Source organism: Ranitomeya variabilis, chromosome 6, assembly GCF_051348905.1.
Source record: "Ranitomeya variabilis isolate aRanVar5 chromosome 6, aRanVar5.hap1, whole genome shotgun sequence".
NCBI lineage: Eukaryota > Metazoa > Chordata > Amphibia > Anura > Dendrobatidae > Ranitomeya > Ranitomeya variabilis.
This window is the reverse complement of record NC_135237.1, coordinates 541,390,291-541,409,427: the sequence shown is the minus strand read 5'-3', so window position 1 is coordinate 541,409,427 and position 19,137 is coordinate 541,390,291. Positions and strand designations below refer to the sequence as shown.

The 19,137-nt window shown below is 44.7% G+C and overlaps 1 protein-coding gene across 2 annotated transcripts in view; it reads right to left on the bottom strand.

Moving 5' to 3' along the window:
- The window catches only part of ATAD2 (ATPase family AAA domain containing 2), a 67,100-nt gene that overhangs the window by 28,946 nt on the left and 19,017 nt on the right, over positions 1 to 19,137 (bottom strand). Inside the window, exons 6-21 of one of the 2 annotated variants that reach the window (XM_077271174.1) lie at positions 17,089 to 17,179; positions 15,749 to 15,898; positions 14,318 to 14,441; positions 14,064 to 14,171; positions 13,835 to 13,943; positions 13,603 to 13,718; positions 12,785 to 12,959; positions 12,425 to 12,513; positions 7,090 to 7,249; positions 6,725 to 6,815; positions 6,296 to 6,607; positions 5,490 to 5,622; positions 1,753 to 1,939; positions 734 to 919; positions 363 to 498; positions 84 to 280 (exon numbers count right to left, since the gene is read on the bottom strand). In XM_077271174.1, coding sequence (XP_077127289.1) covers positions 84 to 280; positions 363 to 498; positions 734 to 919; positions 1,753 to 1,939; positions 5,490 to 5,622; positions 6,296 to 6,607; positions 6,725 to 6,815; positions 7,090 to 7,249; positions 12,425 to 12,513; positions 12,785 to 12,959; positions 13,603 to 13,718; positions 13,835 to 13,943; positions 14,064 to 14,171; positions 14,318 to 14,441; positions 15,749 to 15,898; positions 17,089 to 17,179 — 2,364 coding nt within the window. Of the gene's footprint in view, positions 1 to 83; positions 281 to 362; positions 499 to 733; positions 920 to 1,752; positions 1,940 to 5,489; positions 5,623 to 6,295; positions 6,608 to 6,724; positions 6,816 to 7,089; positions 7,250 to 12,424; positions 12,514 to 12,784; positions 12,960 to 13,602; positions 13,719 to 13,834; positions 13,944 to 14,063; positions 14,172 to 14,317; positions 14,445 to 15,748; positions 15,899 to 17,088; positions 17,180 to 19,137 lie in introns of both variants that reach the window. The other variant, XM_077271173.1, reaches the window with a different exon arrangement.

Below are 19,137 nucleotides of genomic sequence, written 5' to 3'. Positions count from 1 at the left end.
AGAGACCGGTGTACTGCCAGCGGTTATCCTCCGGCCCCTACACAGTCACCTAAACAAGCACCAATATTCTTCAATGCATTTACCTCTTCTAGGTCCACTGGCTTTGTAAAAGCTCTGAAGCGTTTATCAATAGCCAACCTATGGGTCACATCTCTAAGGAAGAGTCGCAGCTCACGAAGAGTGTCTTCTTCCTGTTCCTCCAATTTTTTCAACTCCTCGGGCGTCAGCTCCCGTGGTTCAGGAGGGGGAGCCACCGGCAAAACCTCCAGGGCCTGCAGAACTAATAATCGGAGAAACACGTTCACATCAAATTATAACCTACGAAGAAGGACTACACACAAAAAGCCACAGATTTTACAAACCGGCTTTTTTCTTTGAAGTTGGAGGTTTGGCAGCTTGATTTAAGACAAGATCCTCGAAGAAAGCTCTCCTCTGCTGCTGGCTGGGTATGGGAACGTGAAAAACTTCACCATAATCATCTAGGAACAGTTCTTGAAGCTATGAAGAGTACAAATAAATACAGATCTTGAATGGAGATTTTTGCTGTAACCACACAAACAAATGAAATTAACTAAATCTCAGGCATAAATATCATCCCATAAACATCAACAGATACTGCACTGTATATTTCCAGATATACCCCCTCGGTGTACACATGACACTGTATGGGAAATTGTGGTCTGGATTATGCCTAATGGAGAGGGCAAGCATCCTATAAGTTTTCTTTATTTACCTCAGATGGCAGATCGCCATAATTGACATCACAAGTTGCAAGAAGAAGAATTGGAGAAAACGATGGGATGTTCTTGAGTAAAGTCATGAACGTTGCCTTCAGCGTGTAGCCAACCGTCTCCCACCAGAGATGAATGTGTGGAATATACAGGATGCTCGGGGCGGTTCTTTTTGCCTCATGGAAAAGCTATGTAGAAGGGGAGGATGAAAAGTATATGTGCAATTTTACATTATTTCAATAAAATGACCTACTGAAGAAAACAAAAGATCTAAGGCTAGGTTCACATTGCATTAACAGCAGCCCGTTCAACACATGCGTTAACGGGCTGCTGTTAACGCAAGTGCCAATATGACATCGCGCTAGCGCAGATAGAGCTAGCAGATGCTCTATAAGCGCTAGCAGTGACGGACCCGGAAACGCTGCAGCCCGCGTCTCAAGGTCCGTAGCTCAATGACGGCACATCGCTAGTGCACGGCCAATGTGGGCGTGCGCTAGCGATGCGTCCGAAATTGGACTTAATGGCGGCATTAACGGACTGTATTACACCACGTTATGCCGCAGTGTAACGTAGTCCGTCTAACTGATGCCTAAAACGCAGTATGAACCTAGCTTTACTAAATAGTCATACACAAAAAGAAAAAAAAACAACTTAATCCTGTTGATACATCTAGCAGGGGTGAATATATCACGAGAGCTTTGGGGTTAAGCTTGCGCCATATACAGGGCTTGTGTCTGCTGTGTTTTACAGCCAGCACCTGAAACTAACGGCAGCAATAGGAGCTAGCTCCGATCACTGCTGTTTATCCACTGAAATGGGGAGACCCACATACATCCCCAAAGCCACAACAAAGCAAGCGCTTCTGTGTATGGGAGATTGATGATTCAGCAGATCATTTAGCAGGTATCTTTCAGTCAGGAAAAAAAAAAGTATGGCGCGCTTAAGCTTTTAAAATTTCATCTCTACCTTTACAAAAAGGCAAAATCCTTGCAATTTCCTACATAAAAACTCTTGTCATTACCTGTGCACAGTTTTCTTCTGGAGACACGATACTGACACCGAAAAGAACGGCCAAGTCCAATGTGTATACTGTGAACTTCTCCAAAGCGTGAATGACGGCTGGAGCCAAGTGCGTCCCCTGACCGAGCCCAGGACATCCTGAAAGCAGCATCCTGGGTCTGTAACATGTTGGCTGTTGATTTGCATTACTGCAATAAAATGTCAGAATTATTCCTCATACATTGATGTAATTTATATAATAATAAATCTTTAATAATAATAATCTTTATTTTTATATAGTGCTAACATTTTCCGCAGCGCTTTACAGTTTGCACACATTATCATCGCTGTCCCCGATGGGGCTCACAATCTAAATTCCCCATCAGTATGTCTTTGGAATGTGGGAGGAAACCGGAGCACCCGGAGGAAACCCACGCAAACACGGAGAGAACATACAAACTCTTTGCAGATGTTGTCCTGGGTGGGATTAGTACCCAGGACTCCAGCGCTGCAAGGCTGCAGTGAGTAGGTCTCGTGTTTGCCAACATTTAAAACGCTTGTAAAAACAAGTACATCGCAGTTATTAAAACAAAGTGGTTTTTGTTTACGGCTTGTTGAATGGGTCCTCTGCAATCACTGCAGTTATTAGCGGTGGTGCAATATATGCAGTGCTTACAAGCCTTTTCCAATCAAGCCTGTAAGTGCAGCTCTGAAGCCGAGAGAATCGCTAGAGCCATTAGCCCCCAATCTAGCTGCACTCAGATTATGCAGAAAGAGGGATTTTTGGTACTCGCCGTAAAATTCTTTCTTGGAGCCTTCATTGGGGGACACAGGAAACCATGGGTGTATGCTGCTGTCGCTAGGAGGCTGACACTAGGCAAAAAAAAAAAAACCCGCAAAAATGGCTCCTCCTTAGCAGTATACACCCACCGACTGGCACAAAGCAGCTTATTTAGTGTAAAAGCAGTAGGAGAAGCAACCAAAACGTGACCTATGTACCAAACCCACAACAAAGGCACATAGACCCAATAGAGGTACAAATAGTTAGGGAGGGTGCTGTGTCCCCCAATGAAGACTATTTATCGCTTCACTGGGGGACACAGGTAACCATGGGACGTCCCAAAGCAGTCCCTAGGGTGAGAAAACAAAGAATGCAAAGAAAAGAGGACTCAGGTCAGCCGATGCACGACTGCTGCCTGCAGCACCTTCCTCCCTAGGCCTGTATCAGACTAGGCATGGGTATGAATTCTGTAAAACCTCGAAACAGTGTGTGAAGACGACCAGGTCACGGCCTTACAAATCTGTAAGCCGAGGCCTGGTGACGAAATGCACAGGAAGCTCCCACTGCCCGGGTGGAGTGAGCTTTTACCCCAGAGAAGGCCGTTTGTCCTGAACGCGCTATGCCTCCAGTATTACCCAACGAATCCAACAGGCAATAGTGGACTTGGAAGCCCCTTGCGACGACCTTTGGAGATGAGAAATAGGGAATCAGAGTGGCGAAAGGGAGCAGTCCTTGAAAGGTAAACTCTGATAGCTCTAACCAGATCCAGCTTGTGGAGGGACTTCTCCACGGGGTGGACCGGAGAGGGACATGGAGAAGGTAGGACAATTTCTTCATTAATGTGGAATGAAGAGACCACTTTAGGTAATAAGGAGAGATCAGGTCTGAGGACCACCTTATCCTGATGCAGAATCAGGAACGGAGATCGGCAGAATAATGCCACTAACTCAGACTCCTGACGGACGTAATGGCAACCAAACAGTCGACCTTCCATGACAGGAGAGAAAATTAAATGTCTTGAATGGGCTCAAAAGGAGTGTGCTGAAGTGCACCAGTAACAAGGTTAAGATCCCATGGATCTACCGTTTACCTGGGAACAAAAAGACAGATTTTGTTGGAAAAGAATCGACAATGGGAAACGTGACCCTTAAAAAGGTACTGAGTGATAAACCATAGTCAAGACCTGCTTGGAGAAAACCCAGGAAGGAACAGGGAAAAGGACATAGGGACCAAATTGTTGTCCTCACTTCACTGAAAGAAAGCCTTCCAGCATCTATGATAGATAAGCCAGGATGCTGGTTTTCTTGCTCTAATCATGGTCTGAACGACCTGATGTGAAAAAACAGCGTTCAGGACTGCGGCCTCAACGGCCATGCCGTTAAACTCAGTCTGAACTCTGGTGGAAGAGGGGGCCTTGTGAGAAGATCTGGACGGTCCGGGAGCCTCCAGGAGGCATCCATGAGCATGTTCACTAGCTCAGTGTACCAGATCCTTCTGGGCCAGTCTGGAGCTACCAGGATTACGGGAATTCCTTCTGCCTTTATCTTTTTCACGACTCTCGGAATCAATGGTAGAGGCGGAAAGAGATAAGGCAGCTGGAATTGGGACCATGGGATTACTAGAGCATTGAAACCCATGGCTAGCGGATCTCGGGACCTGGTTACAAACTGAGGAACCTTGTGGTTCAACCGAGATGCCATCAGGTCGACGTCCAGGGTGCCCCATCTCTGGTATATTTGGTCGAAGACACAGGATTGAAAGACAGAGGCAGAGCCTACCCGATATCAAAGATGAACAGCAGTGCTGTGTGACTGGCTGTGTCCCCCTGTGGTAGATGTGCTGAGATCTGATGCCGAGGGAGAGCAGGTAGTGACGATCCAATCTGCTGAGGCACAAGTTGTAATGGAGCATCGGCTGTGCTGTGTCACAGCAAGCACGAGGCGCTGAGGTAGGCGTGACTGAAATGCCGGACGGTGAGGTAAAGTGAAAGTAGCCCTCTGATTGGCTAAATCGCCAGATACTCGCAGGGAGAGGAAGCTCCGTGATGGGAGCAAAAGTGCACTGAGAAGACGTGTGCTGAAGCGGGGGACAAGCCCTGCTATTGGGCTGAAAAGAGCGGTCAGAGAAAACCAGGAGGAGGCACGGCCAGGAAAAAGGGAGGGAGTGTGGGCCACCAGGTCTGAAGCCGGCCAGTGAAAAATGGCCGCAGGTGTGTGAGGATTACCATATTACTGCCACCCTGTCCCATGTGTGAAGGGATAGCAATGCTTCCTAGACCTGTCCAGCTACTGGGAGGGGATCATACATACTTGTACGGTGAGTTCCCGGTCCTGTTCACCAATGAGCCCCCCGGGTGGATGGGGGTCACGGGTATGAATAATCCTCCTTCCCGCACTGTCTCCAGACGGTGCAGAAGATGGTTGCAACCCCTTACAAGAAGGGGGAAGGTCACCACTGGTGACCACCGTCTTCCTCCCAGCCCTCTCCGAGGAGAGGGGTGGGGAAGAGGCTAGGACCGGCCACCGGGAATCACGCTGAACACCCATGAAGGTGATCGGCGATTAGGTCCTGCCTTGCGGGTCCAAGAGTGGGCGATGTGGGTGACACCACACTGCTCTGTCGGTCACATAAGTGTGGGAAACCAGGGTGAGAAATAACACCCCGTTAACCTGAAGACGAAGAAGAACCCGAAAGACGAAGGAAAAAAGTTAATAAAAACAACAGGTGGCCTGAAAAGGAAAACTGCGTATCTGGGATCAGATCCAGGTCCACCTCCTACTGACACTAAGCTTAAACTGAGGTGCTTTGTGCCAGTTGGTGGGTGTATATACTGCTGAGGAAGAGTTACCTTTACATTGTTTGCCTAGTGTCAGGCTCCTAGCGACAGCAGTGCACACCCATGGTAACCTGCGTCCCCCAATGAAGCGATAAAAGAAAAGTTACCTACATCCAAATATCCATTACAGTACAATACTCACACACTGAGGTGAAGAAATGGCCGATTTTCTTTTTGGTTGTTGGGGGACTTGTGAACAATCCCGTTTTCAAACATCGAGGGATGCTCATCATCACTGTACAGCAAGTCCTCATCCAGCATGGTGCTTGAGGATGCTAAAAAAAAAAAAAAAAAAAGTGAAAACCATTGAGCGAAGGTAAAAAAAAAAAAAAAAAAAAAAACCCCGACAAAACAAGGCTAAAAACTACCAAAATAAATTACTGAAGATGTAATAGAAGATGTAATATTTTAGTAATTATCTGTTAAGGTTTTCTGCTCACTGAGAATGAAATTACTAGGAATTTTACATCTGGATTTGCAGATTAAACAATCTAAAAAAAACACCATAAGAGAAAAGACCTCCACTATTCTAAACAAAAAAAACACCAGTATACAGACAGATGCTTACCTGTTCAAGGCCTCCAACAATTGCACTAACCAAGGTGCAGGGGCCAAGTTAAGATGGCAAATACACAGGTGCAATAATACCGATAATGCAGCCACCATACTATCAGGAATTGGCCGCTTGGTTAGTGCAATTGTTGGAGGCCTTGAACAAGTAAGCATCTCTGCCCGTATACTGGTGTTTTTTCAGATTAAACAATCCACAGGATGAAATTATGAACAGATGTTTCCCAAAGCGGTGCAGGAAAATAATTATTCACTGGATTTTACGTTTATTGTTGCTGCAATAAATAAGATTAAATCCAGGACATTTTACAATCGTGTTTATCTGAGGCGCAGTCGTCAAAATAAATCAAATTCTCTTCGTAAACACGGTTTACACACCGGATTCTTTGCTCTTGAGTCCTTCATCTGCGTGTGGGAAAACTTTCCTCAAGGCGACCAGGATGTTGTGTAGCGTGCTCTGCAGCAGAGGCTGAATAATGGAGGACAACGCTTGTCCCGGAGAAACCACAGCTCTCTGTGATGCCGGCACAATTTTCTGCATGGCTAATATGAAGTCTTTGGCAGTAATTTTAATAGTAGATATATCTAACAACAACTTGTCTGATGTGGTGTAAATCTGAGGGTATCGCCTGCGGAGAGCACACAGCGCGGCTTCAGCACACACCGATTTTATATCGGCACCACAATAACCTTCAGGGGGAGAGAGAAAGCAGAAATCAATTACCAAAAACACAAATGCGGGGGGCTATGCTTAATTCCAACATAACCAGGACTAAAAAAAAAAACCAAAAAAAACAACAATCCTACCAACGCATTTCTCCGCCAATTCTTGCACAAACATTTCTGATGGTTTGGGATTCCAGTCTTTGGTATGAATTCTGAGAATTTCCAGTCTTGCCTAGTAATATACAGAAAGTGTTAAAATCGTGAGGTTATAATAGAAATAGGGTAAAATTAAATGGAATTTAATGCAAATCACGCTTTTCAATCAAAATAATTTTTCCCCATTTTGCAGATTTTTTTTTTTAAATTTATCAACATAGGAAAAACAAAAGGGAGCAAGATAAAAAAATAAATAAACAATGGATGGGAGTCTGTCATTTGTACAGTGAAGATTGCCTGCCAGGAGGAGAGTCAGATTTGGCATTGTGTACCTTTAGGGCATCACTTACATCACTGTCTGGTAGGTTGAAAAGAAATTCTCGGTCAAATCGGCCGGGTCTCCTAAGGGCTGGATCTATGGAGTCAAGTCTGTTGGTGGCTCCTATCACTACGATCTCTCCTCGACTGTCCAATCCATCCATTAGAGCCAGCAGCGTGGATACAATGGAGCTGACGTTAAAAAGAAAATGAACATCTTAATGTAAAATCCCTTTCTAGTAGCCTTCATTGGGGTAAACAACAGCCACCTTTTTGGGATATTTTATTTTTATTGTGGCCTATAACTCTCTGCTCTGTTCTACTGTACTGTTCTCCATTGTCATATACCTTCTACTGCTTTCTCACTAGCTTGTTTAGTCCAGGGTCTGCAGGTGGGTATAGTTCTGCAGGAGAGTGGCTGACTTATTTCTTACTTGTAATTTTCAGTGGTAGCCTCCTGGTGGCAGCAGTGTACACCCACTGATTCCTATGTCCTCCACCAATGAAGGCTATGAGGATGGGATTTTAAAGGAAAGGTGCCGCATTTTATTTTTTGTATTAAAAATAATTGTTTATATAAACAATTATTTTTCATACAAACTTCCTTTTTTTAACTTTAACATTTTTTTTATTATTAATTTTTTTTTAAGCCACTGGGCGCCGCCATTTTGCTTTGCAGGAGTGTAAGTGAAGCTGCACGTCACTTACACTCTGCATTTACGGCAGCCCAGGGCATAGAGATCTGCGGTCGGGAGCCGACTCTATAGCTTGCATTATAAGCTGCTTTCTGCTGTGTCTGGCCACGCCCCCTGAGCCGTCCTGCACAGCAGAGGCAGGAGATCAGCGCCATCTTCCTGGAGCTCACACTGCAGCTGTGAGCTCCAGCTCCCAGGATAATCGCAGGAGCCCTGCAGCTATAGGAGGAGAAGACCAAGGAGGGGAGGGAGAAGAAAGGACTCAGCAGGGAGCCGTAAGTATCAGTGGGGAGGGGGAGAGGGAATCTATTCCTATCCCTTGTGGTGCTGACTCAGAGCAGTGTATCTAATCCTCTCCTGTGTGATACTGACTGAGCTGTGTATCTAATCCTCTCCTGTGTGATACTGACTGAGCTGTGTATCTAATCCTCTCCTGTGTGATACTGACTGAGCTGTGTATCTAATCCTCTCCTGTGTGATACTGTCTGAGCTGTGTATCTAATCCTCTCCTGTGTGATACTGTCTGCTGAGCCGTGTATCTAATCCTCTCCTGTGTGATACTGTCTGAGCTGTGTATCTAATCCTCTCCTGTGTGATACTGTCTGAGCTGTGTATCTAATCCTCTCCTGTGTGATACTGTCTGAGCTGTGTATCTAATCCTCTCCTGTGTGATAGTCTGCTGAGCCATGTATCTAATCCTATCCTGTGTGATACTGACTGCTGAGCCATGTATCTAATCCTTTCCTGTGTGATACTGTGCTGAGCTGTGTACCTAATCCTCTCCTGTGTGATACTGTCTGCTGAGCCATGTATCTAATCCTATCCTGTGTGATACTGTGCTGAGCCTATCTAATCCTATCCTGTATGATACTGTCTGAGCTGTGTATCTAATCCTCTCCTGTGTGATACTGTCTGCTGAGCCATGCATCTAATCCTATCCTGTGTGATACTGTGCTGAGCCTTGTATCTAATCCTACCCTGTGTGATACTGTGCTGAGCCGTGTATCTAATCCACTACTGTGGGCTGAGCCATGTATCTAATCCTATCCTGTGTGATACTGACTGAGCTGTGTATCTAATCCTCTCCTGTGTGATGCCGTCTGCTGAGCCATGTATCTAATCCTATCCTATGTGATACTGTGCTGAGCCTTGTATCTAATCCTATCCTGTATGATACTGACTGAGCTGTGTATCTAACCCTCTCCTATGCAGTCCTCTCCCCCGTTATGTGTGATCTATATGGCGGCGTTCTGTGAGAAGTATATGGCGGTACTATGTGATGTATATGGTGGTATTATGTGTGATCTATATGGCGATATGTGAGAACACTGGTGGTATTATGTGAGATCTATATGGCGGTATGCTCTATATGGCGGTATTATGTGTGCTCTATATGGCAGTATTATGTGTGCTCTATATGGCAGTATTATGTGTGCTCTATATGGCAGTATTATGTGAGATCTATATGGCGTCGTTATGTGTGAAGTATATGGCGGTACTATGTGATGTATATGGCGGTATTATGTTTGATATATATGGCGGTATTATGTGTGATCTATATGGCGGTATTATGTGTGCTCTATATGGCGGTATTATGTGAGAACACTGGCGTCGTTATTTGCGATGGTATTATGTGAGAACTATAGGACAGTATTATGTGTGCTCTATACGGCGGTATTATGAGTGATCTATATGGCGGTATTATGTGAGAACACTATGGAAGTATTATCTGCAGAAAGGGGAGCAAATCTAGGGTGGTTCCGGTTGAGCAGCTGCACGCGGGTCTGGGGTAATAGAGGGGGCAGCATGACCTCCAGTTAGGTGCCTTCAGGGGAGGGCTGGTAAGGCAGCTGAAGAGAGGGGTCTCATGTTTATCGTTACTATATGGCTACATTTCCTTCCCAGCATCACCCCGGACTGCGCCTGTCACCTCGCTTTCACACATCGCCAGGACAGGATCTGAGGAGGGGAATGGGGTCTTTGCATGCAAAGCCTGGATCAGAACAGGCCATCAATCAGCAGAAATGTTTCCTGGATTTCTGAGGAAACGGTCCATCCATGTGTATAAAAGACAGCGCTCTATGTACAATCCCTGGCTGCTCTGCGCACGAAACAGGGTGCCCCCCATAGACCAGCACACTGCTCTCCTGAAATACTCTGTGCTGCTGTCACCCTGCTCCCTCCACCATATATCTCCCAGAATCCTTGCTGCCTGCCATCTTCGGTGACTGTCTACTTGTCAGTATAACTTTGCAGTCACCAACAAAATGGCTGCACACTGTGTTCCTGAATCCTCTCATCCCCTAGCAAACACCAGAAGGGGAGGAGAGGAGACATCACACACGTCAGCAGACTCAGCCCATAATTACTGCAGTGCAGTAATGTGAGCTAGTTGTACACTAGGTTTTTGTCAAATTTCATTAGCTGCTCCCCCTAGTGTTTAAAAGTGGAAATGCCAAACCTTTTAAAATTATTGTTCATATTTTACTAAATTAAAAACAAATGATAATATTTAAGAAAATGTAAACATTAATTCTTTACATTTTTTCAATCACTGTAAAAAAAATTTTTTTGATGGCACCTTCCCTTTAAGGTACCGTATATACCCGAGTATAAGCCGACCCGAGTATAAGCCGACCCGAGTATAAGCCGACCCGAGTATAAGCCGACCCGAGTATAAGCCGACCCGAGTATAAGCCGACCCGAGTATAAGCCGACCCGAGTATAAGCCGACCCGAGTATAAGCCGACCCGAGTATAAGCCGACCCGAGTATAAGCCGACCCGAGTATAAGCCGACCCGAGTATAAGCCGACCCGAGTATAAGCCGACCCGAGTATAAGCCGACCCGAGTATAAGCCGACCCGAGTATAAGCCGACCCGAGTATAAGCCGACCCGAGTATAAGCCGACCCGAGTATAAGCCGACCCGAGTATAAGCCGACCCGAGTATAAGCCGACCCGAGTATAAGCCGACCCGAGTATAAGCCGACCCGAGTATAAGCCGACCCGAGTATAAGCCGACCCGAGTATAAGCCGACCCGAGTATAAGCCGACCCGAGCATAAGCCGACCCGAGCATAAGCCGACCCGAGCATAAGCCGACCCGAGCATAAGCCGACCCGAGTATAAGCCGACCCGAGTATAAGCCGACCCGAGTATAAGCCGACCCCCTAATTTTGCCACAAAAAACTGGGAAAACTTATTGACTCGAGTATAAGCCTAGGGTGGAAAATGCAGCAGCTACCGGTGAATTTCAAAAATAAAAATAGATGCTCTGCACCATTCATTATGGCCCCATAGCTGTACCATAGAAAGCTGTGCCATATAGTGCTCTGCACCGTTCATTATTGCCCCATATCTGTACCATAGAAAACTGTGCCATATAGTGCTCTGCACCGTTCATTATTGCCCCATAGCTGTGCCATATAGTGCTCTGCACCGTTCATTATTGCCCCATAGCTGTGCCATATAGTGCTCTGCACCGTTCATTATTGCCCCATAGCTGTGCCATATAGTGCTCTGCACCGTTCATTATTGCCCCATAGCTGTGCCATATAGTGCTCCGCACCATTCATTATGGCCCCATAGCTGTACCATAGAAAGCTGTGCCATATAGTGCTCTGCACCGTTCATTATTGCCCCATATCTGTACCATAGAAAACTGTGCCATATAGTGCTCTGCACCGTTCATTATTGCCCCATAGCTGTGCCATATAGTGCTCTGCACCGTTCATTATTGCCCCATAGCTGTGCCATATAGTGCTCTGCACCGTTCATTATTGCCCCATAGCTGTGCCATATAGTGCTCTGCACCGTTCATTATTGCCCCATAGCTGTGCCATATAGTGCTCTGCACCGTTCATTATTGCCCCATAGCTGTGCCATATAGTGCTCTGCACCGTTCATTATTGCCCCCTAGATGTACCATAGAAAGCTGTGCCATTGCTGCTGCTGCTGCTGCAATAAAAAAAAAATGACATACTCACCTCTCTTGCTTGCAGCTCCTCAGCGTCCCGGCGTCTCTCTGCACTGACTGATCAGGCAGAGGGCGGCGCCCTCTGACCTGCACAGTCAGTGCGGAGAGACGCCGGGAAGATGGAGCGGCGCCCGGCGTGTGGCACGCGGACAGGTGAATATGTAATACCTGCTCCCGGCGTCCCGCTCCTTCCCCCGGACAGCTGGTCTTCGGTGCCGCAGCCTCTTCCTCTATCAGCGGTCACCGTAACCGCTCATTAGAGAAATGAATATGCGGCTCCACCCCTATGGGAGTGGAGTCCATATTCATTTCTCTAATGAGCGGTCCCACGTGACCGCTGAACAGGGGAAGAGCTGCGACCCCCGGAGACCGTGGGACTGCAGGGACAGCGCCAGGAGACCCGGAAGCAGGTAAGTATGCCTCAGCGCCCTCTCCCCCTCCGACCCTGCCGCCGACCGTTACTCGAGTATAAGCCAAGAGGGGCACTTTCAGCCCAAAAATTTGGGCTGAAAATCTCGGCTTATACTCGAGTATATACGGTAAATAAAAATCCTCTTATTGGGCGCACTAAATAAAAAGTCCCATCTCTCTTGGACTGTATGGCAGATAAATATAGTAAATATTAAAATTTTTTAGCTTTAGCATTATTAAAAAAAAAAAAAAGGAAAAGGTAAAATTGGGAAGTTTTCTAGCATACCTGTGAATCTGGTCTTGCCTGCTTGACCGTACAGGAGCCAGGCCATCAATCTCGTCAAAAAAGATTATGGAAGGACGCATTTGGTAAGCCTGTGCATAGAGATTAGGAAGAATTACTTTTTACCTGCTGCATTTTTTTCTTTTAGCATCTTTTCATTGTAAGTGGTGGGTGAACAACATCATTAGTGATAGAAAGGAAGCTAACTTGGACATGTTAATCAGCAGGGGTCTCAATCATTTGCCACAGCCCATTACGATTAGTTTATATTAAGCGTTATGAAAATCTTTTCCTATGCACGTAAACAATTATCGGTACTTGTAAGATTGTTATCTCAGGCCGAATACCCAAACCATAATTTACCTGATCAAATAATAATCGCAGCTGGCGCTCAGACTCTCCGACCCACTTGCTCAAGCAATCTGCACCTTTCCTCATGAAGAAGGCGACTCTTCTGTCACCCACGCTGCATTCGTTGGCCAAAGCACGAGCAACCAAGGTCTTGCCAGTGCCAGGAGGACCATAGAACAAACACCCCCTGGAATAACAGAATTCGGAATAAGGTACAAGTTGTAAATGCAGTTTACATATATCTTTGCATAATTGTTAATTTGCTTCCTGAATGTAAAGTTAAGCAACTTTGTATACGGTTTTCATTAACATATGTTCTTCTATTCTGTTTTGAATCGGAGAGATTTAGCAAAAATGTTACAAATCAAGTCAGCACTCTGACTAGGTTTCTCTGCTCTTATCTCCAATCTCAGTGTTAGAGAAAGCAGAAGAGAGGGGGGCATTAAATAGATCTTCACTGCATGGGGAAGAGGAAAGTAATTACAGCCTCAGAGCAGAGAAAACAGTCTACAGAAATGGAGGAATATCATATGAAGAGGGAAAGGGTGCAGGATAGAAGCTGTGCTGATAAATGAGTCAATGAAGCCAGCAGCACCTTATTTACACACAGACCTCATTTCCAGCCTATATTACTGTGAGACGCTCACAGGAGAAAAATCTCAAACTTGAGTCCAAACATAAATGCAGATAGCAAACTGAAGCTTAGTGCAATTTTATTAACTAAAAGGTAGCCACTAATATATGTTATCGTGCAACTTGGTAGTGGAGAGTACAGAGTGAAACAAAAAACAAAAAACATTAAAATTCCAGCGAGACTCAACTTTACGTACCGTGGAGGTTGAATTTTAAATTTTTCAAAGATTTCTGGATAGAGCAATGGGAAAACCACCATCTCTTTCAGAGAGGCTATATGTCTAGAAAGGCCACCAACACTACTGAAACGCACCTATTAAAAAAAAAAAGTAAAGGAATAAGATTCTTTCGTACAGCAGGAAACCTGAATGCGCAAAAAAATAATTAAATCAGTGTAAATCTACCAAGAAATGATGAGTTCTCACTTACAGATGTATCAAGTTGCATTGGATCAACATCAGCGAGGCTAGCCCCAATTTTCAATCGATCTTTTTGTATTCCCTTCAAATCATTTCTCAAGAAGTTCATCGGAAGACACCTTTAAGAAAAAAAAAAAATTCATCTATCTAGCAATATAAACAAAAAGGTACACACATACTGATCAGTCCGCACACTGTAGTACTGCGAATCTATTAGGTTCAATTAGGAAACCTCGTACCTGCTGATGGCCTTGTTGCGGCTCCGATTCATACGCCTCTCAAAGTGCTGTTCATCATCCGACGAGGAGGAAGAAGTGGAGTCGCTGCTGTGTATAGCATGTCTCCTCCTAAACCATCAAAGTATTTCAATTATCGTACATTAGGAAATGTTATGAAAAGTATTAGGAAAAACAAGAACAAGACTCAATCCAATGCAGAGGTATGGTGGATCAGTAGGTAGTCATGTGAGAAAAGCATGGCTTTGCTTCCTAACCTGTTGAGTCGCCTCTTGCAATAAGGACTTCTTGGGCCAGCAGATCCAAAGCGGTATGAGCGCCTCCTGACAGGCGATGGCGAGGTAGTGTAAAACATATCACGCTTCTTATAATGTCTGGGTTCTGCTTGAAAAAAAAAATAATAATTTTTTTTACAGGTCAAGACAACTTATAAATGCACTGGGTGACGCTCTCATGACTCCACAGATAGCAACAGGCTGCCCACATTCATGGCAGAAACGCACTTCTGCAATATAAATGCTAGGCTACATGATTTGTGATGGAGGGCCATGTTATTTACAGAGGCGGCCATTACATCCTACTTAAAGAACCTGAATGACACTTACAAAAACAATTTGTACTCCTGGAGCTATGCCTTTTCCTTTTTTGCATAGTGTCAGCCTCCTAGCAGCAGCAGCATACACCCATGATTGTCCTGTGTCCCCCAATGAAGCGATAAAGAAAAGGTCTCCTACATAATCCCGAAATGTAACATTTAAGCTGCGATGTACCAACGTACTTAGACATACTTTACTTAAGATAATGACAAAGGATGAAAGTTACAAGGAAATTGCTATAGGGGTGCATAAAACTACACTTTCTATGCACACACTACATGGAAAAAAGTATTAGGACATGCTTGATTCATTGAATTCAGGTTTTACATTCAGTCCATCAACTCCCGCGCCATGCAGTCTGCCTTTACCAATATGTATCAGAACGGCTGGTGGTGCAGAGCTCACCGGTATCAGCGCTGGCCTGTAATAGGAGCCACCGAGGTAACAAGTCCATTCATTACATTTCTTCCTCCTAAATCTTCCACCATCACCTGTGAGTGATATTATTGAGAAGTAGAAGGAAAAGCAGCAACTCAGCCACGAAGTGGAGACCCTGTAGTGTTAGAGCGGGGGGCCGAGTGCTGAGGAGCAGAGGGCAGGAAGAAAGTCGCCAACACTGACTACATAACTGCAAAGTCCAGATCTATCCTGGTAGAAACACACACACTGCGCCCTGTCTGGGAACTTCATGGCTGAGCAGCTGCACATCACCAAGCACAATGCCAAGCATCGGATGGAGTGGTGTAAAGCGGCCATCACTGGACTCTGGAAGAGTGGAAAAGTTTTGTGCCGTGACAGATCACACCTCTATCTGGCATCTGATGGACGAATCTTGCTTTGGTAAGTATCAGAGCAACATACAAGACATTGTCCACAACGGTATACTTTCAACCGTGTTGGAACAGTTTGTTGATGTCCCAAGATTGTGCCAAGCACAGAAAATAAGATCCATAAAGTTATGGTTGGCGGGAGATAGGTGTAAGAACAACACCGGCCGCACAGAGTCCAATATTGCTATATAAGGTGTTAAAAACGAACACACTATATGGACTGGAGAGGAATGAATACGCCCTAGGCGGCTGTCAGCATTACCTTGTAAGGGCACTTGATAAGGCACTACAGTTTTTCTTTGTCTTAGCTCATAACGTTTTTGATTGTCTTCTTCACCATCTTCGTCTTCATCCTCATCATCATCCTCATCCTCCTCTTCGTCCTCATTGTCTTCGCCTTCTTCGGAGGAATCTAAAAAGTTAGATTTTTATTTATCAATGACATCACGTGAAACAAATTGCACAATTTTTTTTCCTTTTATATATAGAAATAAACATGGTCCAGTCTCTTCCACAGTAAACTAATGTTTTTTTCCATTTTCTTTAAGCAAAACACCTGTCTGATGGACAGTGACAAAACTTCCACCTGCTATTAGAAGCGCACATGGCACTTGAAACAGCATTATTGCTCTCAAATGCTCTTATACCGGTAAACAACCAGTGTAGGTATTCACCATCTCCGGGTCCAGCACCAGCCTTCAGCCGGTGTTTTGGCTGCAGCAGTGACATCATGATAACAGCACTTATCAACGCTGCTGCCAATCACTGAGCTCAAAACATAGATGGGGCAGTGGCAGAGAGAAGACACTGGACCCGGGATGGAAAGATACCATATTTTTCGGGAATTTTGGGGAAAAATAAGGGGTGCGTCTTATAATGCGGACATATACGGAGCTCTCATCTCCTGAGATCTTGGGTGCCGAGATCTCCATCAGCGCATGCGCCACCCCCGGCAGCCATTTTCCAGGAGTCCACCGCATACCAAACCATGCAAGTGCTCTGGGCTTTCACAAAAGGTCGGCAGAGCCCGAGCACCACCGAACACCCGCACATCGAAACACCCCCTCATCCCAGCCTGCAGCAATGCTCCACTCTTGCCTCCTCCAGCAGCGACCGTGGGACGCCGCTTCACCGCAGCCACCAACCCCCGGTAAGCAGTAAGACACATTATAAGAAGCACCAACATTTTATTAAAAAATAAAATAAAGTTTTTCCCTATTTTTCTCAAAATTTGGGGTGCGTCTTATAATCTGCAAAATATGGTACCTCCTCTGTTCATTTATAAGTATTAAAAAAAAATGCGGGGTGTTTTTTTTTTTTTTAAAGGGGAGAACCCCTTTAGGGTATGTGCACACATCTCTTCTAGATGGATTCTGCCTGGAAAAAAAAAAAAACTAAAAAAAAAGCTCACGACTTACTGTTCAGTCTTTTATAACTTTTTTTTTTAGTTTAAAACAGCTTCATTCAGGTTTCGAAAGCCATGAAGAAAAAAGGTTTTCGGAAAAGCACAGTTAGCATTTCCCAATAATGAGAGCACAGAACCTGTGTACGTCTACAGACAGTGGGGACGTCAAAAGTTCTACACTAAGTGGGCTCCGTTACCTCCACTTTCTTCCTGATTGTCTGTGGTTTCTTCATCGAGCTCTGGCTCTTGGTGTTTCTGCTTCACACGAGAATACATGTCAATATTTTCCTGAAACACAAGCAAATCAGCATCTTAATACCCATCTCAGCTGTCTTATAAATTGTACTGGAGGTATTTTTTAAATTATTTATTCGCTTCCTATATGCAAAGTTTAGCAACTTTCCAATTAGTCCAATTGCAGTGCACTGTCCGTAAGTCCTTTATGAGAGATCTGCAAAACGGATACAAATCCATCAAAGATCCTGCTGCTGATGTTTCTCTGCTCTCCCACTGCCTTGTCAGTGTTACAGGCGGCAGCAGGGAGGAAATTTTACAGATTCCCAGTGGAGAGGGGAGAAAGCATGTGCAGCTGAAGGGAAGGCAGAGAAATCATCATCTATGGTCAGATTTAGCCAATATTACTGGCATATAAACTTGGATCATACTACAACTTGCATATCAGGTTTTGAAAATGAATGAAGATTGGGCAAACTTTTAGTTTTATTATCCAAAGGTAATCATTTTGTGTAAAAATATTTTTCCATTTCAAAAGAGAATCATCAGGTTCATTAGACAGAATGAAAGAAAGTTTGAAATTTATTATTTTTTTTTTTCTATCTGCCGTCATTCTCTTGCAATAAAGGGCTTTCATCTTACATAGTGTACAGCTGGATTCCAAAGAGCTCAGGCCACACCTTTCTGCCTAGAGTGCGCAGTTGTTACATACCAGGAGAGGGGTTAACTCAACAATACCAGCTACCCCTCTCCAGCCAATTGATTTTTACACAGTAGTTACTCCCCTCCCCCTCAGCTCCTGACAAGTTGCTGTTATAAATCTTGCAAAATCACCCTTGCCCACATCCACATGTAGCTTTCGGCGTGTTTCTCCTAACCTTGGCTCTTGCCATCCTAGCAGTGTGATTGTTCAGATGCCCTTTTATTATCTCTGTAAATACACAATAAACTTATGATGGCTGAATGTAAGGGTATGTTTCCACGTTCAGGAAACGCTGCGTTTTGGACGCTGCGTTTCTCCGCAGCGTCAAAAACGCAGCATCCAGATATTACAGCATAGTGGAGGGGATTTCATGAAATCCCGACTCCACTATGCGTTAAAAAACGCATGCGTTAAAAAACGCATGCGTTTTTGCCGCGAAAACGCACATGCGGTGCGTTTTTTCAAAACGCAGCATGTTGCTACAATGAGCAAAACACGCAGGCACACCGCAGGTGACCTGCCAGTGACCTCAGGTGCAGTTTTGGTCAGGATTTTACTTGCATAAAATCCTGACCAAAGCCTGAAGCAAGCCTGAACGTGGACACATACCCTTAGAGAACTTGTGCTGCGCTTTATAGTTATTTCAATATTACAGCTGTGTTACTCACTAAAACCATCACTGAAGGAGAACCCACCCTGCCAGAAACCAAGGAGAGACCTCATATCTCCGAGCTGCTCAAGAGACATCTTAAGAATATTCCTTTCATATTTCCCTACTGACTATTGGCAAACATCTAACCCCATCTTTTGTTTTATCTATGAAAGCGCCCTTAAGAGAATCTGTCATCAGGCAGTATAAAGTAGCGACAGACCATGGGTTCATCAGTTTATTACATACTATGTCTTTGCTGCACTTCACATGATTTTATCAGCTGCAGTGAGTTCAGGTATTCATGCAAGCAGCAAGACTTCACCCACAATTTGCTTTCTCTTTATGGAGAAACTGGGCAATTGTCTACAGATGAAGCCTACAGTTGATGAATATTGAGGTCTTGTTGGCATGTAACAGACATGACTCCAGAGCTGAACTCCTACTGTGGCTGATGAGGTGCGATTTGATGACCGCTACAGGAAGGGACACATCATGATCCCTGTCGATACTTTACAATTGGACAGCATAAACCTGGTTCTAAGAGGTTTCTTTGGAATCACCTAATTTGGAAAGGTGAGAATCACTTCTCTTTCACCTATATGAAAAAACAGACATCTGAATGATGACTTAATTAGAAAGAAAAACGATGAAATATTT